Source organism: Bos grunniens, chromosome 15 (assembly GCF_055505025.1).
Source record: "Bos grunniens cultivar Pamir isolate PY7600 chromosome 15, Bosgru_T2T1.0, whole genome shotgun sequence".
NCBI classification, from domain to species: Eukaryota; Metazoa; Chordata; class Mammalia; order Artiodactyla; family Bovidae; genus Bos; species Bos grunniens.
This window is the reverse complement of record NC_141179.1, coordinates 43670221-43692455: the sequence shown is the minus strand read 5'-3', so window position 1 is coordinate 43692455 and position 22235 is coordinate 43670221. Positions and strand designations below refer to the sequence as shown.

Here is a 22235-nt window from a genome sequence, read left to right as displayed (position 1 = left end):
GTAGCCCACCAAGCTCCTCTGTCCATGGGATTTCCCAGGCAAGAATACTGGAGTGGGTTGCCATTTCCTTCTCCAAAGAAACCTCTAGCATCAGTGCAATTATTTAAAGTCTTATGGTGTTCAGTTCCAGAGAAAGTGAAAGTGAAGTCGCTCTGTCATGTCCGACTCTGCAACCCCATGGACACCAGGCTCCTCCGTCCATGGGATTTTCTAGGGAAGAGTACTGGAGTGGGTTGCCATTTCCTTCTCCAGGGAACTTCCTGACCCAGGAATCGAGCCCAGGTCTCCCACATTGTAGACAGACGCTTTACCGTCTTGAACCACCAGGGAAATTCCAGAGAAGTGATCTTCTAAAGTGATAGTGTGTGATATTTGGCAAAACTAATACAATTATGTAAAGTTTAAAAATAAAATAAATTTAGAAAAAAATAAATAAATAAAGTGATAGTGTGAAAGTGTTAGTCGCTTAGTCGTGTCCAACTCTTTGCAACCCCATGGACTGTAGCCTGCCAGTCTCCTCTGTCCATGGAATTCTCTAGGCAAGAATACTGGAGTGGGTAGCCATTCTCTTCTCCAGGGGATCTTCCTGACCCAGAGATCGAACCCGGGTCTCTCTCCTGCTTTGCAGGCAGATTCTTTACCATCTGAGCCATTTTTTCCCCCACAGACTAGCATCATATAGATTCTGATGTCTCCCACAGGTGACTCAGATGATCTAACCCCTGCTTTTTCATTGGTTTTGAAATTGAAAATGACTTTTACATTGTTTTTAGAACATATGTACTCATATATATATATTTTTTTTTAAAGCATTATTTTACATATATACTATATTTTAATGGAGAAGGAAATGACACTCCGTTCCAGTATTCTTACCTCAGGAATCCCATAGACAGAGGAGCCTGGTGGGCTACAGTCTGTGGAGTTGCAAAGAGTAGGACATGACTGAAGTGACTTAGCACATTATATTTCCAAAAATATTATTATTATATATATATTATGTCATTTTAAAAATTTCAGAATTTTAAAATATTTTTAAAAATACACACACACACTTACTGGAATATGTCAAGGAACAGCTGCATACAGTGGACCAATGTATACTGCCTGGCTTAAGTTTTCAGTTTCCAATCTCTGAGTGCTGATTATGCCCCCTTGTGGATCTCCTGTTGACTTCTTCCAGAGCTGCTGACTTCAGCCACATAACAGAATTAACCCGACCGGCTCAGGATGATAGAATCTTCGTCTGAGTCTGGAACCTGAGTCTGGAAACCCACATTTTATCTTTTTTTTTTTCTGAAAATTGTAACTTCATCTACTTTATTTCTGTGTAAATACTTTAAATTGTACTTTTGGTCTCATCTAGATTGTCTTACAAGGACATGCAACAAGAGTAACTGCTAAATCTCAACAGAGTGGAGAGAAGGCCTTTCGATGTGGCTATGACGGATGTGGAAAATTGTATACAACAGCTCACCATCTGAAGGTATGTACGAAGGAAGGCTGTGTCTAGATATGAGGATACCTAGGACATTAAACGCCAACTTGATGTACTTGTAGCATTCAGACACCATTGTTCTCCCCCACCTATCAAGATACAAATGCTCACACTCATATACACACAAAAACCTATGCAGATTTTAGAAATAAACTCTTTGAGGACCAGGACTATGCTTTCTTCATCTTTGTCTCCCTCGTGTCCAGCATATGTCATAGCATATGATAGGTACTCTACATATTTGAATAAATTTTTCTCATGTGAAATTTATGTAATTATATGGGAGATGTGGATATAATCACTCCGTTAACAGTGATTTGCTGCAATCCAGCAAAAGTTGGTGTTGATTGTCCTGTCACATACATAGGCCAAGTATTTTGATTGAAGCTAAATACAATATACCATCACTCCAAAAAATAATAGCTAACTTTTATTGAATAACTTACAATGTGTCAGGAAGTGTGCATTTAGCATATTTGGAATAGCAGCCCCAGAGCCCATCTCTGCTGCCTATCAGTATGTAACCTTGACATGTTACTTGACCTCTTAGTACCTCATCTTCCTTATCTGTAATATTAGACCATAAAGATTATAAACCTCCCTCAATGAGTAGCTGTGAGAATTAAGTAAGTTAATTCTGTGCCTGTAAAGTACTGAAGAGAATGGCCTGGCAAGTGGTAAAGGTTCAGTAAATATCAGGCATTGTCATGAGTATTCATTTGTCACAGCAGCCCTCTATGGTAGGTACTATTATGCCCCCATTTTACAGAGAGAACTTTGAGGCTGAGAGAAGGCAGATGCCACAGTCACACCACTAGTCAGTGGTGAAGCCTTGCTTCAGATCAAGGCCCCTGTAGCAGCAGCTTCCACACTCTTAACTTTATGTTGTGTAGTGTCTCCTTGTACTCGCTCTCAATAGGTATATGTTCCATACAGACACCTTTGAGCAGTTTAGAAAAGCTCACACCTCCAATATTCCTGTTCCTTACTTAAAATGAGTACGTCTTAACATATAGCATTCGGTCTATATTGAGAATTAGTAGTTTTTGAGAAAAGTTATCTTCTGTCTTTCAAAAATAATATACAAGCAACAAAATAATTCAGCAGTTGGGGGCAAGGAGGAAGTCTTTGTGGAGACCATCTACCTGCAGAATGCCTCGAGGAAACAGACTCATGCTTTTGTTTTAATGACAGGTCCATGAGCGGTCACACACAGGAGACCGGCCTTACCAGTGTGAGCATGCAGGCTGTGGGAAAGCATTTGCAACAGGTAAAACTTTGAGTTATGTTTATTGGTTCCACTCGGGAGCAGAGACAGGTTAGAGGAAGGAACTGACCGCCTGCCTTGGTCTGAATTAGTGGGCGTGCAGTGACTAGTTTTCTAGTCTCTCCCTTTCTTCCTTTTGTCCCACTTGGTCTGTTCTCTTTGTGTTCTCATTTTTCTCCTCAGACCTGTTTCTGCCTACTGTGTTCATATTTCACTCCACACACTACTTTCTTTTAGCAAGAAACACAAAAGCTGAGCATTAACACTGACTCAGAGTTTAACATTAGGACAGACTCTGGGGGGAACCATGATCTGGGGCTTAGCAGTGGGATGGGTCCTGCCCTGGGACACATGCAGCAGGGCCAAGACTGGTGCTCGGACTCCTGACTTCCGCCCTGTTCTTCACTCCATGCCTCCATTCTGCTTCAAGATTTTGGAGTATGAGTAATGCACATGTAATAAGATGGGGACACTTTAAAAAAAGAAACACACAGTCTCTTCTAGTCAGAGATGAAACTGTTGAATTTTCAGCTGGACAGTCCTGATCTGTCATGCTGTAGTACCTGTTTAATAGTTATTCTATTGTGTTTGCCTATTATATCCTTGGTGTTTACTGTACTTTTCAATAGCTTAATCTCAGTGGGCATGCTTACAGGAATCTTGTATAATTAAATTTCTTTTAAATTTTTCTTGAAGGTTACGGATTAAAAAGTCATGTCAGAACTCATACAGGAGAAAAGCCATATCGGTGTTCAGAAGACAATTGTACCAAATCTTTCAAAACTTCAGGAGATCTACAAAAACATATCAGAACTCATACAGGTACTGGTGTGAAGAAATACTCTATCTAGGCCAGGAGTTCTTCATCTGCAGGGAGGGTCTTGGGGAAGTGGTTTCTGGAAGCACTTCAGGGAGTCAGTATCAAGGGCTTCGCTTAAACTCATGAAACTCCATGTAGTCTGCCATTCGTGCAGGTCTGTTGTTTCCAGGATGAGGGCCTGTAACATTGTTAGATTCTCAGTGGGTTCCGTGTTCCAAAAGATTAGCAGTGGCCCTAGACCGCCAACCTTCTGTTTTCAGGAATTATCTGAGCAACAGGCTTATGTACCTAGGATTATATGTCTGCTTAGTAGCCCAACTGAGACCAGAACCTAAGGCACCCAATTTCTTTAGCATGGCTTCTCCTGCTTTAAGCTGCTCCTATAAAAAGAAAAGAATCTGACGTCCTTACAGCCCCACAGAAAGAAAGGCTTGTTCCTTTCTTGTGATCATTTTTCCTACCCTTTAAATTCCTTCTCTCCTTTTCCTACGGGGTACTTTGTTCAAATCTTCCTTCCCCTCCCCTCCTCTCCTTATATTTGATTATTTGCTGATTGGTGTTATAAAGGTAATTATTTGCTTTGGATTAGAGTTGGAAGACTTTCAGAAACTGTTGATAAGAGATGCTGGTATAAGCTGTTGACTAAGTAATATATTGATAGCATAAGGTCATTTAGTTTGAGATTTTACTGCAGATGTTTTAAACATAATCTTATCACTTTGTCCCCAGATATTTCTAAGTATTCTGAGATAGTTTAGCAAATTTTCATGGAGGATTCTTCCCGTTATCAGTGTTTAACTTTTAGTTCAAATATGATTCCAGATCGGCTTTACAGTGTTCAGAAACAAAGCTGTAGGTCCCTGGTTCTATTTCATTCATGCTCTTATTGTTATATGAAAGGCAGGTGTTTCTAAGCTCCCGAGAATAATAATATATTCAGTGAGTATTTTTAATGCATATTATGTGTGAGACACTAGATTTTAAAAAGACCAAAAATTTTTTTTCTTTTCTTAGGGGATTCCAAGGCTATTCTAACTTAATCCTTATGCTTGACTCTGTTTTTCTTTTGTATTTCTTTGTGATATGTAGTTCTTTGTCGCTTATCTCAGTTCATTTTTTAGTATGCCTTTCTGGATGACTCCTGTCTTGGAAAGTCATGTAATCAGTGATGAGTTTTGAATACTATTCAGGTTTTCCTATGTAAATTAACATTTGGAGTAGACAATGCTGTTTGCAGAAAAAAATAAAACAAGAAAAACAAAGGGAAGCTCAATACAAAAAGGCTATAGAGTCTGAGCATGAATGATCCTAAGCAGAATTGAAGTATAAGACATTTTAGTATCTGTGTATTTTTGCACCATTTAATGTATTTCCCTTTGTGTTTTCAGGAGAAAGGCCCTTTAAATGTCACTTTGAAGGCTGTGGTCGGTCTTTTACAACATCAAACATTAGAAAAGTGCATATTAGGACACATACAGGAGAAAGACCTTATTACTGCACAGAACCAGGATGTGGGAGGGCATTTGCCAGTGCAACCAATTATAAAAACCACGTGAGAATACACACAGGTAACGGTCTCTAGTTCTTGGTCTTCTGTCTTTCAAGGCTCAGTTTTAACTCCTGCCTCTCCCATAAACCATTTGCAGGAATCTCTTCCCTCCTTCCTGCCACAGCAGTGGATTACATAAATTGAACAAAGTTCGCTTTAGCATTTATACATTTATTTATGCAATAGTTACTGCATGTCTGCTGTGTGTTCCCCTGCTAGGCATCAAAAATGCAGAGATAGACAAAACATGTCAAGGGCAGTTGATTTAGGGAGGGGTCATAGACATAATTGTTGCAGAGTATCTATGTATATATTTTTTTACCAGCTTTATTGAGATATAATTCATACACTATACAATTCATCCATTAAACTATATGATTCATTGTTTTTTTAGTATATTCACAAGGTTATACAACCATCACCACAATCCAATTTTTATAGATATTTTCTGCTGTTTTTTTTTTTTTTTAACTTTTTTGATGGTGCCATTTACAGCACAAAAGCTTTTAATTTGATGCTCTGCTTTGTGGTTGTATTTTTTTATAGTTGACATATAATTGATTTACAATTCTGTATTAGTTTCAGGTGGTTGTATTTTTGATGGGAATGGAGAGGAGAATGAGAGGATACATTAGTTTTATAAGAAGTTTTTAATGTATTATTTTTATTACTCATATTAAGAGTAAACTTGTGATAATTCAAAATTAAAAGACATTTAGAATGGAATGTTAGTTGTGTAAGGTAGTATTTCTCAGGCTACATTCTACAGATGCTGGATATCTCTGGAAATATTTTCAGGCATCTATAGCAATCCCTTTACTTTGAGAAAGGTACATTAATAAGTTTTGGATACTGTTTGGGAATGGTACATTAATAAATTTGGATACTGCTATGGACCTAAGAGAAGCAGAAGATATTAAGAAGAGGTGGCAAGAATACACAGAAGAACTGTACAAAAAAGATCTTCACGACCCAGATAATCACGATGGTGTGATCACTGACCTAGAGCCAGACATCCTGGAATTTGAAGTCAAGTGGGCGTTAGAAAGCATCACTACGAACAAAGCTAGTGGAGGTGATGGAATTCCAGTTGAGCTGTTTCAAATCCTGAAAGATGATGCTGTCAAAGTGCTGCGCTCAATATGTCAGCAAATTTGGAAAACTCAGCAGTGGCCGCAGGACTGGAAAAGGTCAGTTTTCATTCCAATCCCTAAGAAAGGCAATGCCAAAGAATGCTCAAACTACCGCACAATTGCACTCATCTCACATGCTAGTAAAGTAATGCTCAAAATTCTCCAAGCCAGGCTTCAGCAATACGTGAACCGTGAACTTCCTGAGGTTCAAGCTGGTTTAGAAAAGGCAGAGGAACCAGAGATCAAACTGCCAACATCTGCTGGATGATGGAAAAAGCAAGAGAGTTCCAGAAAAACATCTGTTTCTGCTTTATTGACTATGCCAAAGCCTTTGACTGTGTGCATCACAATAAACTGTGGAAAATTCTGAAAGAGATGGGAATACCAGACTACCTGACCTGCCTTCTTGAGAAATCTGTATACAGGTCAGGAAGCAACAGTTAGAACTGGACATGGAACACCAGAGTGGTTCCAAATAGGAAAAGGAGTATGTCAAGGCTGTATATTGTCACCCTGTTTATTTAACTTCTATGCAGAATACATCATGAGAAACGCTGGACTGGAAGAAGCACAAGCTGGAATCAAGATTGCCGGGAGAAATATCAATAACCTCAGATATGCAGATGACACCACCCTTATGGCAGAAAGTGAAGAGGAACTCAAAAGCCTCTTGCTGAAAGTGAAAGTGGAGAGTGAAAAAGTTGGCTTAAAGCTCAACATTCAGAAAACGAAGATCATGGCATCCGGTCCCATCACTTCATGGGAAATAGATGGGGAAACAGTGGAAACAGTGTCAGACTTTATTTTTCTGGGCTCCAAAATCACTGCAGATGGTGACTGCAGCCATGAAATTAAAAGATGCTTACTCCTTGGAAGGAAAGTTATGACCAACCTAGATAGCATATTGAAAAGCAGAGACATTACTTTGCCAACAAAGGTCCATCTAGTCAAGGCTATGGTTTTTCCTGTGGTCATGTATGGATGTGAGAGTTGGACTGTGAAGAAGGCTGAGTGCCGAAGAATTGATGCTTTTGAACTGTGGTGTTGGAGAAGACTCTTGAGAGTCCCTTGGACTGCAAGGAGATCCAACCAGTCCATTCTGAAGGAGATCAGCCCTGGGATTTCTTTGGAAGGAATGATGCTAAAGCTGAAACTCCAGTACTTTGGCCACCTCATGTGAAGAGTTGACTCATTGGAGAAGACTCTGATGCTGGGAGGGATTGGGGGCAGGAGGAGAAGGGTCGACAGAGGATGAGATGGCTGGATGGCATCACTGACTCGATGGATGTGAGTCTGAGTGAACTCTGGGAGTTGGTGATGGACAGAGAGGCCTGGCGTGCTGCGATTCATGGAATGGCAAAGAGTCGGACACGACTGAGCAACTGAACTGAACTAAACTTATGGATAGAGAGGAAGGAAGATTTAAAGAAAATTTACTTTTTTTAGAAAAAAATTACTCTGTCAATGCTATAGAAAGAAGTTAAAGGGAGATGAGGCCATAAGCAAGGAGACTGATTAAGGGCCATTAGAATATTTTAAGTGAGTGAGATGGAGAAGGATAAAAATGAAAGACATTGAAGAGGTATCAGCAAAGGACCTGATGACCAACTTAGTCATGAGGAATGAGAAGAACTTGTCTTCTAGCTTGTGTAATAGGTTCAGTGATAATGCTAAGATGAGGAAGACCAGGTTGGGAAGGGAAGATAATAGTGTGGGTTTGCAATATATAGTTCTCTGGGTTTCCCTCACCACCTGAACTCTCACCATCTGTATATTTGCTGTAACGGTTTGTAAAATTTTTACTCATAATTTGATTCAAATTGAAACCCCACCATAATGAATCCACTTGATACATGCATTTTTCTATAAAAGGAAAAGATTTTAAGTTGCATATGAATCTAAATGAGAGAACATAGAATACACTGTGGTAATATTTCTGATGCAGTCATATCTTATACTCACATTGTATATTATACATTACTTTTTTTATTATACATTATTGCCATCATCTTGCCCACATTATTTGTGTTTCCTAAGAAAGTAGAATATCCTGTGAAAACCTCAGAGGCCTGGAAAAGATGGCTGTAGATTAGAAAAAAAAATTGTCTTTTGCTAATATAATCTGAATTCCTGTCTGTCTTTAAGATTTGTTGTTCAGTTGCTAAGTTGTGTCTGACTCTTTGCGATCCCTTGGACTGCAGCACACCAGGCTCCCCTGTCCTCCACTATCTCCCAGAGTTTGCTCAAATTCATGTCCATTGAGTCAGTGATACTATTGAACCATTTCATCTTCTGCACCCCCCTCCTCCTTTTGCCTTCAGTCTTTCCCAGCATCAGAGTCTTTTCCGATGAGTTGGCTCTTTGCATCACATGGCCAAATATTTTTAAGATACTTCATTTTAAACTTATAGTACATGTTTGTGGTGTAGAAAGAAAACAAAATTCCTATTTGATACTCTGCTATTATTGTGTATTATACACAAACTTATACATGCTACTGAGTTCAGAGTGTTAATAATTAGATAAATGGTGTTTTAAGTGCTTCATTTTATGCAGACATTCTTGGTGGGTTAAGAACCTTTTTGTAATATTTGGGGAAAATGGTTGGGGTTTTTAGATGGATTGGGAAAACTATTTTTCCCATCTAAAGTAATGGAATATAGAAAGTTAGCCATTCAACATGTTTTATGGGCAAATTAGATTACAGTCAGAGGGATGCCTGCTTCCCAAGTGGCTCATTGGGAAAGAATCTGCCTGCAATGCAGGAGATGCTGGTTCAATCCCTGATTGGGAAGATCCCCTAGAGAAGGACATGGCAACCCATTCCAATATTCTTGCCTGGGAAATCCCATGGACAGAGGACCCTGGCAGGCTACAGTCCATGGGGTTGCAAGAGAGTTAGACACTACATAGCAACTAAACAACCACCACAAAGAGGAATGCCTACATTAAGTTTGGTCATTATGATCTTTGGAATATGCAGGTAGCGTAGTGCTTTCAAATGTGGCTGTACATCGGATTCACCTTTTTAAAATAGACTGATTCCACAGATCCTGTCTGCAAAGATTTTGACAGTTTTACTGAGGTGAGGCCCAGGTATCAGTATATATTAAAAATCCTCCAGGTCTTTTAAATGCATACATGGTTAAAAGTCACTAAAGTAAGGATATCCAGTGGCGGTTTAGTTGCTAAGTTGTATTCGACTCTTGCCACCCCATGGACTATAGCCCGCAAGGCTCCTCTGTCCATAGGATTTTCCAGGCAAGAATGTTGGAGTAGGTTGCCATTCCCTTCTCCAGGGAATCTTTAAAACCCAGGGATCAAACCCGGGTCTCCAGCACTGCAGGCAGATTCTTTATCTATTGAGCTCTCAGGGAAACCCCCTCAAGGATATCCAGTAGGTAGTTGTAAATGTTGGCCTGACCCAGGAAGTAGGTCTGGGTTGGAAGAAAAGATTGGCTGATGATCATCAAGTAGATAATACAATTAAAGCCCACATTATGTATAAGTGGAGCATAAGACTCAGCTTGTAAAATGCGGTCCATTTTAGGAGAATGATGAGATGACCAACCCAGTTGAGAGTGCAGCTAGCCATTGCTGCTGCTGCCGCTGCTAAGTTGCTTCAGTTGTGTCCGACTTTGTGCAACCCCATAGACGGCAGCCCACCAGGCTCCGCCGTCCTTGGGATTCTCCAGGCAAGAACACTGGAGTGGGTTGCCATCTCCTTCTCCAATGCATGAAAGTGAAAAGTGAAAGTGAAGTCGCTCAGTTGTTTCTGACTCTTCGTGACCCCGTGGACTGCAGACTACCACGCTCCTCCATCCATGGGATTTTCCAGGCAAGAGTACTAGAGTGGGGTGCCATTGCCTTCTCCACAGCTAGCCATTAGGGAGCTCTAAAGTGCAACTCAGATCCATTTATGTCTCCATGAGAAGATGCTCAACATTGCTATCACCCAGGAAATGGTAAACGAAACCACAATGAGATATCACCTCACACCTGTCAGAATGGCTATTATCAAAAAGATAGTAACAAGTGTTGATAAGGATGTGAAGGAAAAAAAATCCTCTTGCACTGTTGGTAGGAATGTAAATTGGTACAGCCACTACAGAAAACAGTTTGGAGTTTCCTCAAAAATGAAACAGAACTACCATACAATCCAGCAATTCCACTTCTGGGTATTTGAATGAAGAAAATAAGACACTAATTTAAAAAGATATATACACCCCTGTGTTTATTACAGCCTTATTTGCAATATCCAGGATATGGAAGCAACCTAAGTGTCCACTGATAGGTGAATGGATAAGTGTGATACATTTACATACAAACATACAGTGGAGTATTAACCATAAAACATAATGAAGTCTTGCCATTTGTGACAACATGGTTGGACCTAGAGGGTATTATGCTAAGTGAAATGTCAGACAGAGGAAGACAAATACTGTATGATTTCACCCATATGTGGAACTTTAACAAACCAAATGAATAAACAAACATAAAGACAGACTCATAGATAAAGAAAACAAAACTGGTAGTTGCCAGAGGGCAGGGGATTGGTGGATGAATAAAACAGGTAAGGGAGATTAAGAGGTATAAACTTCCAGTTATAAAATAAATGAGTTATACAATGTGCAGCATAGAGAATATAGTCAATAATATTGGAGTAACTTGGTATGTTGACAGACTTATCATGGTGATGATTTTGTCATACATAATATTATTGAGTCACTATGTTATACACCTGAAACTAATATAATAAGTCAGTTATATCTCAATTGTAAAAACTATAGTTTCAAGACAAAACCAGAAAAAAACAACGCCCCCCCCCCCCCCCCCCGCCCCCGGCCCCATGTATTTATATCTTGACTGTGGTTTGGTGCCACATAGTGGCAGTCACTGCTCAAGCCTGAATATGAGTAGGGCTGGTTCTCTGAATTGGAGTTGCCTGACATTTTCCTGCCTGGTCTTGCCCTCATCATGTCTCCTCCACAACTATTCCCCAAGATAAAAACTTCAACCTATAGTACTAGAATAAACAAGCCCACCAAGAAGAGTTAAATCTTTGTTTGTAGTTTTTCCCTATTCCAGGTAGTCCAAGACTGAGACTATTAAATACTGTATATATGAGTTACTTTAGCTTCTCCTCCCCAACCCTGGCCCCCATACCTCTTCTAAGTGGTTAAAAGTGTTGATTTAAACTACAATTAGGCTAATTTGTTCCGGTTTGGTTTCCCTCACTGTGTTAGATTCCCTGCGCGGCACCCTCCCACAACATACAAACAGTGTCTAGATATTGTGATATTAAATAATTATTGGTAATTTTGTTCTTTATAAAAAGCATCCATCTTTTATACAGTCAGAAATACTCATGGATGAGATGGAATGTACATGGAGTTGTTTCAGAGGGGGCAAACGTGTGGCGAATAATTGATAGTTGAAGCTAAATGATTGATTTATTGCACTGTTTCTCTATACTTGTGTGTATGTTTGAAATTTTATATAATGAAAAGTTCTAAAAATATGTGCACTGCCTGTATTAATTCTCAGACTGTTTCATGGAAAAAGAATTGCTTTGCATTGAATTGTTTTTAGTGAATATTTAATAGCTTTGGATTGGTTGCAAGAAGTCAAGTGAAGTTAATATGAAATATGTGTCCAGACTATATCTCATACACTTTTTAGAAAATGTTTGTTTTTTATCCTTATAAAACCCTTAGGGTAAGCTACATACATTATACTAATAATTGCATTTATTATTTTTATTATTATTTTGGGCTGTACCAAGTGGCTTGTGGGATTGACCCCAGGTTCTCTGCAGTGAAAGTGTGGAGTCCTAACTACTAGACTGCCAGGGAATTCCCTACATTTATTATTTCCATTATTAATATAGTATCACTAATGATATGTAGATTATCTAGTTATAAGTAACAAGAACAGTTTCATCAATGCTTTTTTTGTGTGTGGCTCTCTGTGTGGCATGTGAGATCGTAGTTCTCCAACCAAGGATCGAACCCATGCCCCCTGCAGTATAAGTGCCTAGTCATAACCACTGGATTGCCTGGAAAGTCCTCATCAAAGCTTGTAGCTGGGCAGTAAATATCTCCATCCTTATTTTTCACATTTCTTGAAATTAAACAAAAAGTGGTATTCAAGTGTGGGGTATGACTCAGGTTGCAGACCACCTTTTGAGCCAAGTTGAAACCATAGTCAGAGAGTCTTTTCTTATGCTGTGCCTTACAGCAGGATAGAAAGGGATTTGACAACTGTTTACTTTTGCTACTAGTGGTTTCCCTCCCCCTTCATTCCCCGTCCACCTCCTAGAAGGTATGGAATGATTATGCCTTCATAACTGAAAATTGATTTTTTTTTCCCGGTGCCATTCTTTTCTTAGGGGAAAAGCCATATGTTTGTACAGTCCCTGGGTGTGACAAAAGGTTTACAGAATATTCCAGTTTGTACAAACATCATGTTGTTCACACTCACTCCAAACCATACAACTGTAATCACTGTGGGAAGACATACAAGCAGATCTCCACACTGGCCATGCACAAACGAACGGCGCACAACGACACTGAGCCCATCGAGGAGGAGCAGGAAGCCTTCTTTGAGCCTCCCCCAGGTAAGGGTTTTCCCCAGTATTTTATTTTTATGTCCAGTATTTTATTGTTTGAAAATCAATAGTTACGAGCATAATGTATGATTGAAAGCATTATCTCTAACCATAAAGTTTCATTCAAATAGTCGCACAAAAATACCGTTTACAACTGCAATAATTGCTATCAAAGTAAGGTACTTAATGCTCTGAGATGTAAGAGGGGAAATTAGTCTCAAAGGTCAGAGACAACTCCCCTGAAGAAGTGATTTTTGGAGAGATCATGGGTTCACTCGGTGTACGGGCAGGGATGTACAAGGGTTGGGGGGTAGGGTGGTAAACAGGGAGCAGAGGCAGGAGAATGTTCCAAATGGAGGGACTGGCACATGCAAAAAGCCCTGAGGTTGGAGAGAGCCAAGTAAATTGGAGAGACTGAACGAAGCCTGGCCAGCATGGCATTTCTGCCTGGGAGGGTGATATGACATGAGGCTGCACAGCAGGGTAGGGGTAGCTAGACTATTTGGGTGTATTAGAATGTTGGTCTTAATCAAGAGTGGTGAAGCATTCCTAAATAACTCTTAGTTGATTCATGTCTATTCAGTAGTGTTGTGGGAGACAAAAACATTCATTTCAGTAAGGATAAACTCTTGAGAAAAACAGAATTAGATTCCATGATTTCAGTTAAATAACACAGCATAGTTAAATAGATTAAAATGAAATAGGTTTTTCTGAAACAGAACAAAATATATATATTGTCCTGTTTCATTGAGTAGTTCCTAAATGAAGTAAGTTTGAAAATTAAAACATTCTTACCCAATCTTACAACTAATATTAAAGGATTGAAAAACATACAGGTAGGGAAAAAAATGGAGAATAAGGAAAAGAACAGATCATTCACTATCTACTCAAATAATTCCGTGTAATTCTAATTTATCTTTTCAGATATTAGTCGTGTGATAGTAAGAAAATACAGAGAAGGAAATGGCAATCGATTCCAGTATTCTTGCCTAGAGGATCCCGTGGACAGAGGAGCCTGGTGGGCTGCTGTCCATAGGGTCACACAGAGTCAGACACGGCTGAAGCGACTTAGCATGCATGCATGCATTGGAGAAGGAAATGGCAACCCACTCCCATATTCTTGCCTGGAGAATCCCAGGGACAGAGAAGCCTGGTGGGCTGCTGTCTATGGGGTTGCACAGAGTCGGACATGACTGAAGTGACTTAGCAGCAGCAGCAGCAGTAGCAGTAAAAAAATAACATTTCCTTCACTCTTTTTAAAATATTTCGTCCATATCACAGGGTTTGCAGGATCTTAGTTCCCTGACCAGGGATTGAACCCAGGCTCCATCAGTGAAAGCACCAAGTGCTAGCCACTGGACTACCAGGAACTTCCCAACAATTCCTTTCCTCTCAAATGCTATGCTGTTTTCTAGCCATAGCACTGTAAGTGTGCTTGGTTAGATGTTAACAATTGCTGCTAAATCCTTGCAATTATAAAGTAGACTTTAATGATGTCAAACTTGGGTTTAAGACTGTTCCCTTTTTAATCTTCCTCAATCTCTTCCTTAAATGTTAACATTTCAGATTGTCAGAATTTCTTGTGTTCTAGAAGATAACCTATGATATACATGTTATTAAAAAAAGTTAAACTAAGATTGTTTTTCCGAGAATAAGAATGGGTTTGTGTTCCTTTTCTCCCATGTGATGCCCTACGTTTTGAACCCCGTTGGAGTAATGGTATAATAATAATAAATGGCCGTGCGTGCATGCTAAGTCATATCAGTTGTATCTAACTCTTTGTGACCCTATGGACTGTAGCCTGCAGGAATCCTCTGTCCATGGGATTCTTCAGGCAGAAATACTGGAGTGGGTTGCCATGCCCTTCTCTGGGGCATTCTCCTGACCCAAGGATTGAACCTGCATCTCTTATGTCTTCTGCACTGGCAGGCGGGTTCTTTACCACTAGCGCCACCTCAGAAGCTCATCTGCCTGTGTCTTGTGTGTGTGCTCAGTCGTGTCCAACTCTTTGTGACCCTTTGGACTGTAGACCACTAGGCTCCTCTGTCCGTGGGATTTTGCAGGCAAGAATACTGGAGTGAGTTGCCATTTCCTCCTCCAGGCAATCTTCCCGACCCAGGGATCAAATCCACATCTCCTGCACTGGCAGGTGGATTCTTTACCACTGAACCACCTTGGAAGCCATGGAACAGAACAAAAAGAAATGAAATGATGAGTGTCATAGGGATTACACCATGATGACCATAGCTGTATGAGTGCAGGCATCAACCATAACTTTGAGAAGTACTCTTAAATTAGCATATAAAGTCCTTTGAATTAAAAAAAGAAAATTACCCTTTTTCTGGCCTCATGAGATGTGGAAAGCAGTAGAAGAGAGGGATAAGGCATCTTACTGGTTGCCAAGTATGGAAGTAATGGACAGTGGAAATTTCTGTTTACTTGCTGATTTTTTGTGAAATAAAAAAGTGGGTGGGAGTTCCTGTTCAGTCACTTATGAAATTATTAACCTTTCCCCAGATAATACTGTCTTTACACAGTGATATCATTGTGTACTGATGACTTGCAATAAGTCACTCTTGTTAAAGAGTAAGTAACTTAGTGTTAGTACATTGTGTTTACACACCATTCTGGTTTTGGGGTTAATATTTATGAAGATTGTCTTATCATTTTTAACAGCTTCTTAAGTGACTGCAAGAACTTAGCACATATTTGCCATGTTAGAAGGGTTACTTGCTAGTTAGTCTCCCTGTGCAGTTCCCCCACTCCTCACCCCAACACACATGCACAGTGTTATATAATTATGCCAACTAAGGGAGTAAGCAAGGTCTCTCAAAATTAGAACAGTTACTCTTTATGTGGAAAAGTTTAGTTCAGTCTGCTTGGATTTGGTTTGGCTTTGCAAAAGAGCAGGTGGAGAGATCGGCAGGAGGTGTTAGAAATCATTTTCATGGTTTAGAATTCAGTACAGTCTTTTGGACTCTGTGGGAGAGGGAGCTGGGGGATGATTTGGGAGAATGGCATTAAAACATGTATAATATCATATAAGAAACGAATCGCCAGTCCAGGTTCAATGCGGGATACAGGAAGCTTGGGGCTGGTGCACTGGGATGACCCAGAGGGATGGTATGGGGAGGGAGGTGGGAGGGGGGTTCAGGATGGGGAGCACGTGTACACCCATGGCGGATGCATGTTGATGTAGGGCAAAACCAATACAATATTGTAAAGTAAAAAAAAAAAAAAAAAAGAATTCAGTACATATGCCCTTTCATTTTTGTCAGTTTCTCCATAATATTTAAAATATTCTGTTTTCTAAAGAGCTTGGTAGGTTGATCAAATAAATGATTCATTTGTTTTAAACAGGTCAAGGTGAAGATGTCCTTAAAGGGTCCCAGATCACATATGTTACAGGTGTAGAAGGGGATGACGTCGTATCTACCCAAGTAGCCACAGTAACCCAGTCTGGGTTGAGTCAACAGGTTACACTCATATCCCAGGACGGGACTCAGCGTGTAAGTACCCACCAAAAGCCAGACACATTAAATAATATTTCTCTGAGCCTGGGCTCGAAAGGCAGGTTGGGTCCCAGTTGAAGAAAGCCTTGAATTAGAGCACAAAGTTTGGAGTTCAGCTTGTGAGCAGTGCTAGATCTCCTGAAGAAAGAGACTCTTTTTTGCTGAAAGAGACTACACGCAAGGAGGTCCATAAAGAGAGAAGGTTTGTCACTCTGTAGAATTCACGTGGTGGAATGGGTATCTTTCAAAGGTAAGGTGATGAAGGTCAGGAACACAGTGAAAAGTAATGGGTCTGTGTGAAACTTGGAAGGGATAGATTGGGTGGCTAATTAGGTCCAGGAGATAAGATTGAGAAATCAGCAGAAGTTTGGCAGAGGTGATGAGGACATCATTAAAAGATCTGGGCAAGTCAGTGATGGGGAAACCTGTAAAATTTCCAGGGTGTGACTTTCTCCCTACTTGGAATCATGGGAGTTCATTTAACTAGCTTCAAAATTAATAGGAAGCTGTCTTGATTTCCCCAGGAAAAGCAATATAAGAGTTGTTGTTTGACAGTCAAACTTGTCATTGTTTTCTAGATGCCACTGTCCTAAAATAATTCAGACTTGATTTCATTTTTAAGCCCTTGCTAAGGTTGTCTTAATACCCGCGGAAATAGATGCATGGGTTTCTTTATCCCCCAATACTGCTTCTTCCATGGAGAACTGTCTTTTTACCCATCTCTTTTAGAACTTTACCTCCCATGATTAATCTGCCCTTTGAATAAATAACTCTTAATGTGCTGCACTCGATATGCCAGCAAATTTGGGAAATTCAGCAGTGGCCACAGGACTGGAAAAGGTCAGTTTTCATTCCAATCCCTAAGAAAGGCAATGCCAAAGAATGCTCAAACTACTGCACAATTGCACTCATCTCACATGCTAGTAAAGTAATGCTCAAAATTCTCCAAGCCAGGCTTCAGCAATACGTGAACCGTGAACTTCCTGAGGTTCAAGCTGGTTTAGAAAAGGCAGAGGAACCAGAGATCAAATTGCCAACATACGCTCGATCATGGAAAAAGCAAGAGAGTTCCAGAAAAACATCTATTTCTGCTTTATTGACTATGCCAAAACCTTTGACTGTGTGCATCACAATAAACTGTGGAAAATTCTGAAAGAGATGGGAATACCAGACCACCTGACCTGCCTTCTTGAGAAATCTGTATACAGGTCAGGAAGCAACAGTTAGAACTGGACATGGAACACCAGACTGGTTCCAAATAGGAAAAGGAGTACGTCAAGGCTGTATATTGTCACCCTGCTTATTTAATTTCTATGCAGAGTACATCATGAGAAACGCTGGACTGGAAGAAGCACAAGCTGGAATCAAGATTGCCGGGAGAAATATCAATAACCTCAGATATGCAGATGACACCACCCTTATGGCAGAAAGTGAAGAGGAACTCAAAAGCCTCTTGATGAAAGTGAAAGTGGAGAGTGAAAAAGTTGGCTTAAAGCTCAACATTCCGAAAACGAAGATCATGGCATCTGGTCCCATCACTTCATGGGAAATAGATGGGGAAACAGTGGAAACAGTGTCAGACTTTATTTTTTGGGCTCCAAAATCACTGCAGATGGTGACTGCAGCCATGAAATTAAAAGACGCTTACTCCTTGGAAGGAAAGTTATGACCAGCCAACCTAGATAGCGTATTCAAAAGCAGAGACATTACTTTGCCAACAAAGGTCCGTCTAGTCAAGGCTATGGTTTTTCCTGTGGTCATGTATGGATGTGAGAGTTGGACTGTGAAGAAGGCTGAGCACCGAAGAATTGATGCTTTTGAACTGTGGTGTTGGAGAAGACTCTTGAGAGTCCCTTGGACTGCAAGGAGATCAGCCCTGGGATTTCTTTGGAAGGAATGATGCTAAAGCAGAAACTCCAGTACTTTGGCCACCTCATGCTAAGAGTTGACTCATTGGAGAAGACTCTGATGCTGGGAGGGATTGGGGGCAGGAGGAGAAGGGGACGACAGAGGATGAGATGGCTGGATGGCATCACCAACTCAATGGACCAACTCAGTGAGTTTGATTGAACTCCGGGAGTTGGTGATGGACAGGGAGGCCTGGTGGACACGACTGAGCGACTTAACTGAACTGAACTGAACTGAATGTGCCAGTGTTAGCTAGAAGCAGAATATATTCAGGATAGAAACATACAGAGCACTTGGACCATCCCATTTATCCCTCTCCTCCTCACTTCTGTCATCACTAATTCCACATAGTACTCTTTGTCCACTGATTGGCATATAAGATTAAACAAATTTACTAACAGTTTTATTCTGGACAGATAGGGCGTCACTGGGGATTTGAGCAGGGAGCATAATGAAATTTGTTTTTTACCAAGGTGACAAGGTGCAAGATGATTAGGGAGGGGTTAAATATCTAGAAAGAAGTTGTATTATTGGCAAAAATTAGATGAAAGAAAAATAGAAATCTAAATTGTCAGTAGAGATGGAGAGGAGGAAAACGTATTTAAGAAACACTCAGTTTTTCTGATGATCTCTTTCTAAAAAGAGTTTATTCCATTATAAAATGGTTATTTGCTCCCAGAGTAGACTTAAACAAGACTTGTATGTGTACATGCTCAGTTGTGTCTGATTCTTTGCAACCCCATGGACTGCAGCCTGCCAGGCTCCTCTGTCCATGGAATTTTCCAGGCAAGAATACTGGAGTGGGTTGCCATTTCCTTCTCCAGAGGTTCTTCCTGACCCAGGGATCAAACCTGCATCTCCTGCACTGGCAGGCGGATTCTTAACCACCGAGCCACATGGGAAGCCATAGGAGGCTTAGGCTCAGTCCTTAATAAAATTGACCAGATAAAGCAAGAAACATTGCCTGATTGTAAAATGCATTGTGTTGCAGGTCAACATATCTCAAGCCGACATGCAGGCCATTGGCAACACCATTACAATGGTAACACAGGACGGAACGCCCATCACAGTACCTGCTCATGATGCAGTCATTTCTTCAGCAGGAGCACATTCTGTTGCTATGGTTACTGCCGAGGGTACAGAAGGGCAGCAGGTAATTGCTTTTTTCTTGTATACCAATTGGTACAAATATCAGTATCAAAATTGTTAGTCATAGATGTACGGTGTGGTATCGTGCATGCTAAATCACTTCAGTTGTATGTGCCTCTTTGTGACGCTGTTGACTGTCACCCGCCAAGCTCCTCTGTCCATGGGATTCTCCAGGCAAGAATACTGCAGTGGGTTGCCATGCCCTCCTCCAGGGCTCAAACCCATGTCTCTTACGTGTTCCACATTGGCAGACGGTTCTTTACCACTCGCGCTCCCTGGGAAGTCCAGTGGTTAAGCACATAAACTTCAGATTGAATCTCAGTTTTAAAGCTTTTTAGCTACACAGCCCTCTGAGTCTCAGTTTTTTTTTCATGTGTAAAATAGGATTGATTTTTGCATATACCCCATAACAGCCCCTGGGATCACAAGAGTTAGATACAACTGAGCGACTGAGCACACGCACACACAAATAGTCATCTCCCCCCGCCCTTTATACTGTAGTAAGCACAGTAGTGTTTCTCACCTCCTTGTTTTTTTTAATCTTAATAGTACATCCAGAACATCTTTCTGTGTCTTTATATAGAGAGTTTTCCTGTTCTTTTTTTTTTTTTTTGATAATCTGGTGGCGCCGCATGGTTTGTAGGATCTTAGTTCCCAGCCGGGCACTGAACCTGGGCGCTGGAAGTGAAAGTGAAGAGTCCTAACCACTGGATTGCCAGGGAATTCTCTCTCATTCTTGTTCTAAGCTATATCATATTCCACTGTATGGACATGCCGTAATTTATTTAAAGTCTTTTGCTGTTTCAGACAACACATAATCTTGTGCACATGGGATTTTTTATGTGTGAATATATCTGCTACTAGATAAATCCCTAGAGTGAAACTGCTGGCTGAAAAGACATACACATTTGTAATTGTGATAAGCATTGCCAAACTTCGTTTCTAGGGTTGTACACATCTACATTCTTATCTGTAGCCTTTGAGAGTGCCTCCTCCCCTTTTGATGGTCAGCACAGTGGTACCAAATCTTATGTATCTCTTTGTACTTTTATTTTTCATTCATCTTAAATGATTTTGGTTAATACGTTTAAAAACTGTTCTTATAGGGTCTTCCCTGGTGGTCCAGTGGCTAGTACTCTGTGCTGCCAATGCAGAGGGCACCTGGCTGGGGAACTAGATCCCACATGCTGAAACTTAAAGATTCTGACTGCCATAACTGGAAAAAAAAAAAAGATCCTGCATGCTGCAACTAAGACCCAGCACAGCCAAATAAATCAATAAATAAAATTGAAGACATTACAACAACACACGCACACAAAAATTGTTGCTGTGCTATGCTGAAGACAATGCTAAGTTTCACTTCAGCTACTGTACCCTGTTCAATGCAAGGGTCTGTCAAAATTCATAGCTATTATTCTTCCTAAATTCATTTGTAGATTGAGTACTATCACAATCAAAATTTCAGAAGGCATTTTTTAAGATACACATAACCCAATTCCAATATTTATATGAAAATACAAAGGACCTAAAAAGAACATGCAAAGTCCTGAAAAAAAGAACAACGTTAAAAGTCTTCTGGACCTTGAAATACAGGAATCAGAATAAAAAAGCTTCTAAAAGTAAATGTTTTTGTAACCTTAGGATAAAAATTTCATAGACAGGATACAAAATGCACTAACAATAAAATTTTTTCTTTTTGGATAAATTGGACTTTTTCAAAACTACTTCTGCTTACCAAAGACAGTGATAAACAGGGTGCCTGATGAACTATGGACGGAGGTTCGTGACATTGTACAGGGGACAGGAATCAAGACCATTCCCAAGAAAAAGAAATGCAAAAAAGCAAAATGGTGGTCTGAGGAGGCCTTACAAATAACTGTGAAAAGAAGAGAAGTGAAAAGCAAAGGAGAAAAGGAAAGATATACCCGTTTGAATGCAGAGTTCCAAAGAATAGCAAGGAGAGATAAGAAAGCCTTCCTCAGCGATCAATGCACAGAAATAGAGGAAAACAACAGAATGGGAAAAACTACAGAGCTCTTCAAGAAAATTAGAGGTACCAAGGGAATATTTCATGCAAACATGGGCTCAGTAAAGGACAGAAATGGTATGGACCTAACAGAAGCAGAAGATAGTAAGAAGAGGTGGCAAGGATACACAGAACTGTATAAAAAAGATCTTCACGACCCAGATAATCATGATGGTGTGATCACTCACACTCACCTAGAGCCAGACATCCTGGAATGTGAAGTCAAGTGGGCCTTAGGAAGCATCACTACGAACAAAGCTAGTGGAGACGATAGAATTCCAGTTGAGCTGTTTCAAATCCTAAAAGATGATGCTATGAAAGTGCTGCACTCAATATGCCAGCAAATTTGGAAAACTCAGCAGTGGCCACAGGACTGGAAAAGGTCAGTTTTCATTCCAGTCCCAAAGGCAATGCCAAAAAATGCTCAAACTACCGCCCAATTGGACTCATCTCACAAGCTAGTAAAGTAATTCTCAAAATTCTCCAAGCCAGGCTTCAGCAATACATGAACCATGAACTTCCAGATGTTCAAGCTGGTTTTAGAAAAGGCAGAGGAACCAGAGATCAAATTGCCAACATACGCTGGATCATCGAAAAAGCAAGAGAGTTTCCAAAAAACATCTATTTCTGCTTTGTTGACTATGCCAAAGCCTTTGACTGTGGATCACAATAAACTGTGGAAAATTCTGAAGGAGATGGGAATACCAGACCACTTGACCTGCATCTTGATAAACCTGTATGCAGGTCAGGAAGCAACAGTTAG

The 22235-nt window shown here is 40.3% G+C and overlaps 1 protein-coding gene across 8 annotated transcripts in view; it reads left to right on the top strand.

Moving 5' to 3' along the window:
• Nucleotides 1–22235, top strand: part of ZNF143 (zinc finger protein 143) — a 67185-nt gene that overhangs the window by 33241 nt on the left and 11709 nt on the right. For all 8 annotated transcript variants that reach the window (XM_086340112.1, XM_086340106.1, XM_086340105.1 and 5 more), the window contains 7 exons: nt 1367–1486; nt 2693–2768; nt 3462–3587; nt 4974–5153; nt 12659–12886; nt 16238–16386; nt 19289–19450. In XM_086340112.1, the coding sequence (XP_086196238.1) occupies nt 1367–1486; nt 2693–2768; nt 3462–3587; nt 4974–5153; nt 12659–12886; nt 16238–16386; nt 19289–19450 (1041 nt within the window). The remainder of the gene's footprint in view (nt 1–1366; nt 1487–2692; nt 2769–3461; nt 3588–4973; nt 5154–12658; nt 12887–16237; nt 16387–19288; nt 19451–22235) is intronic.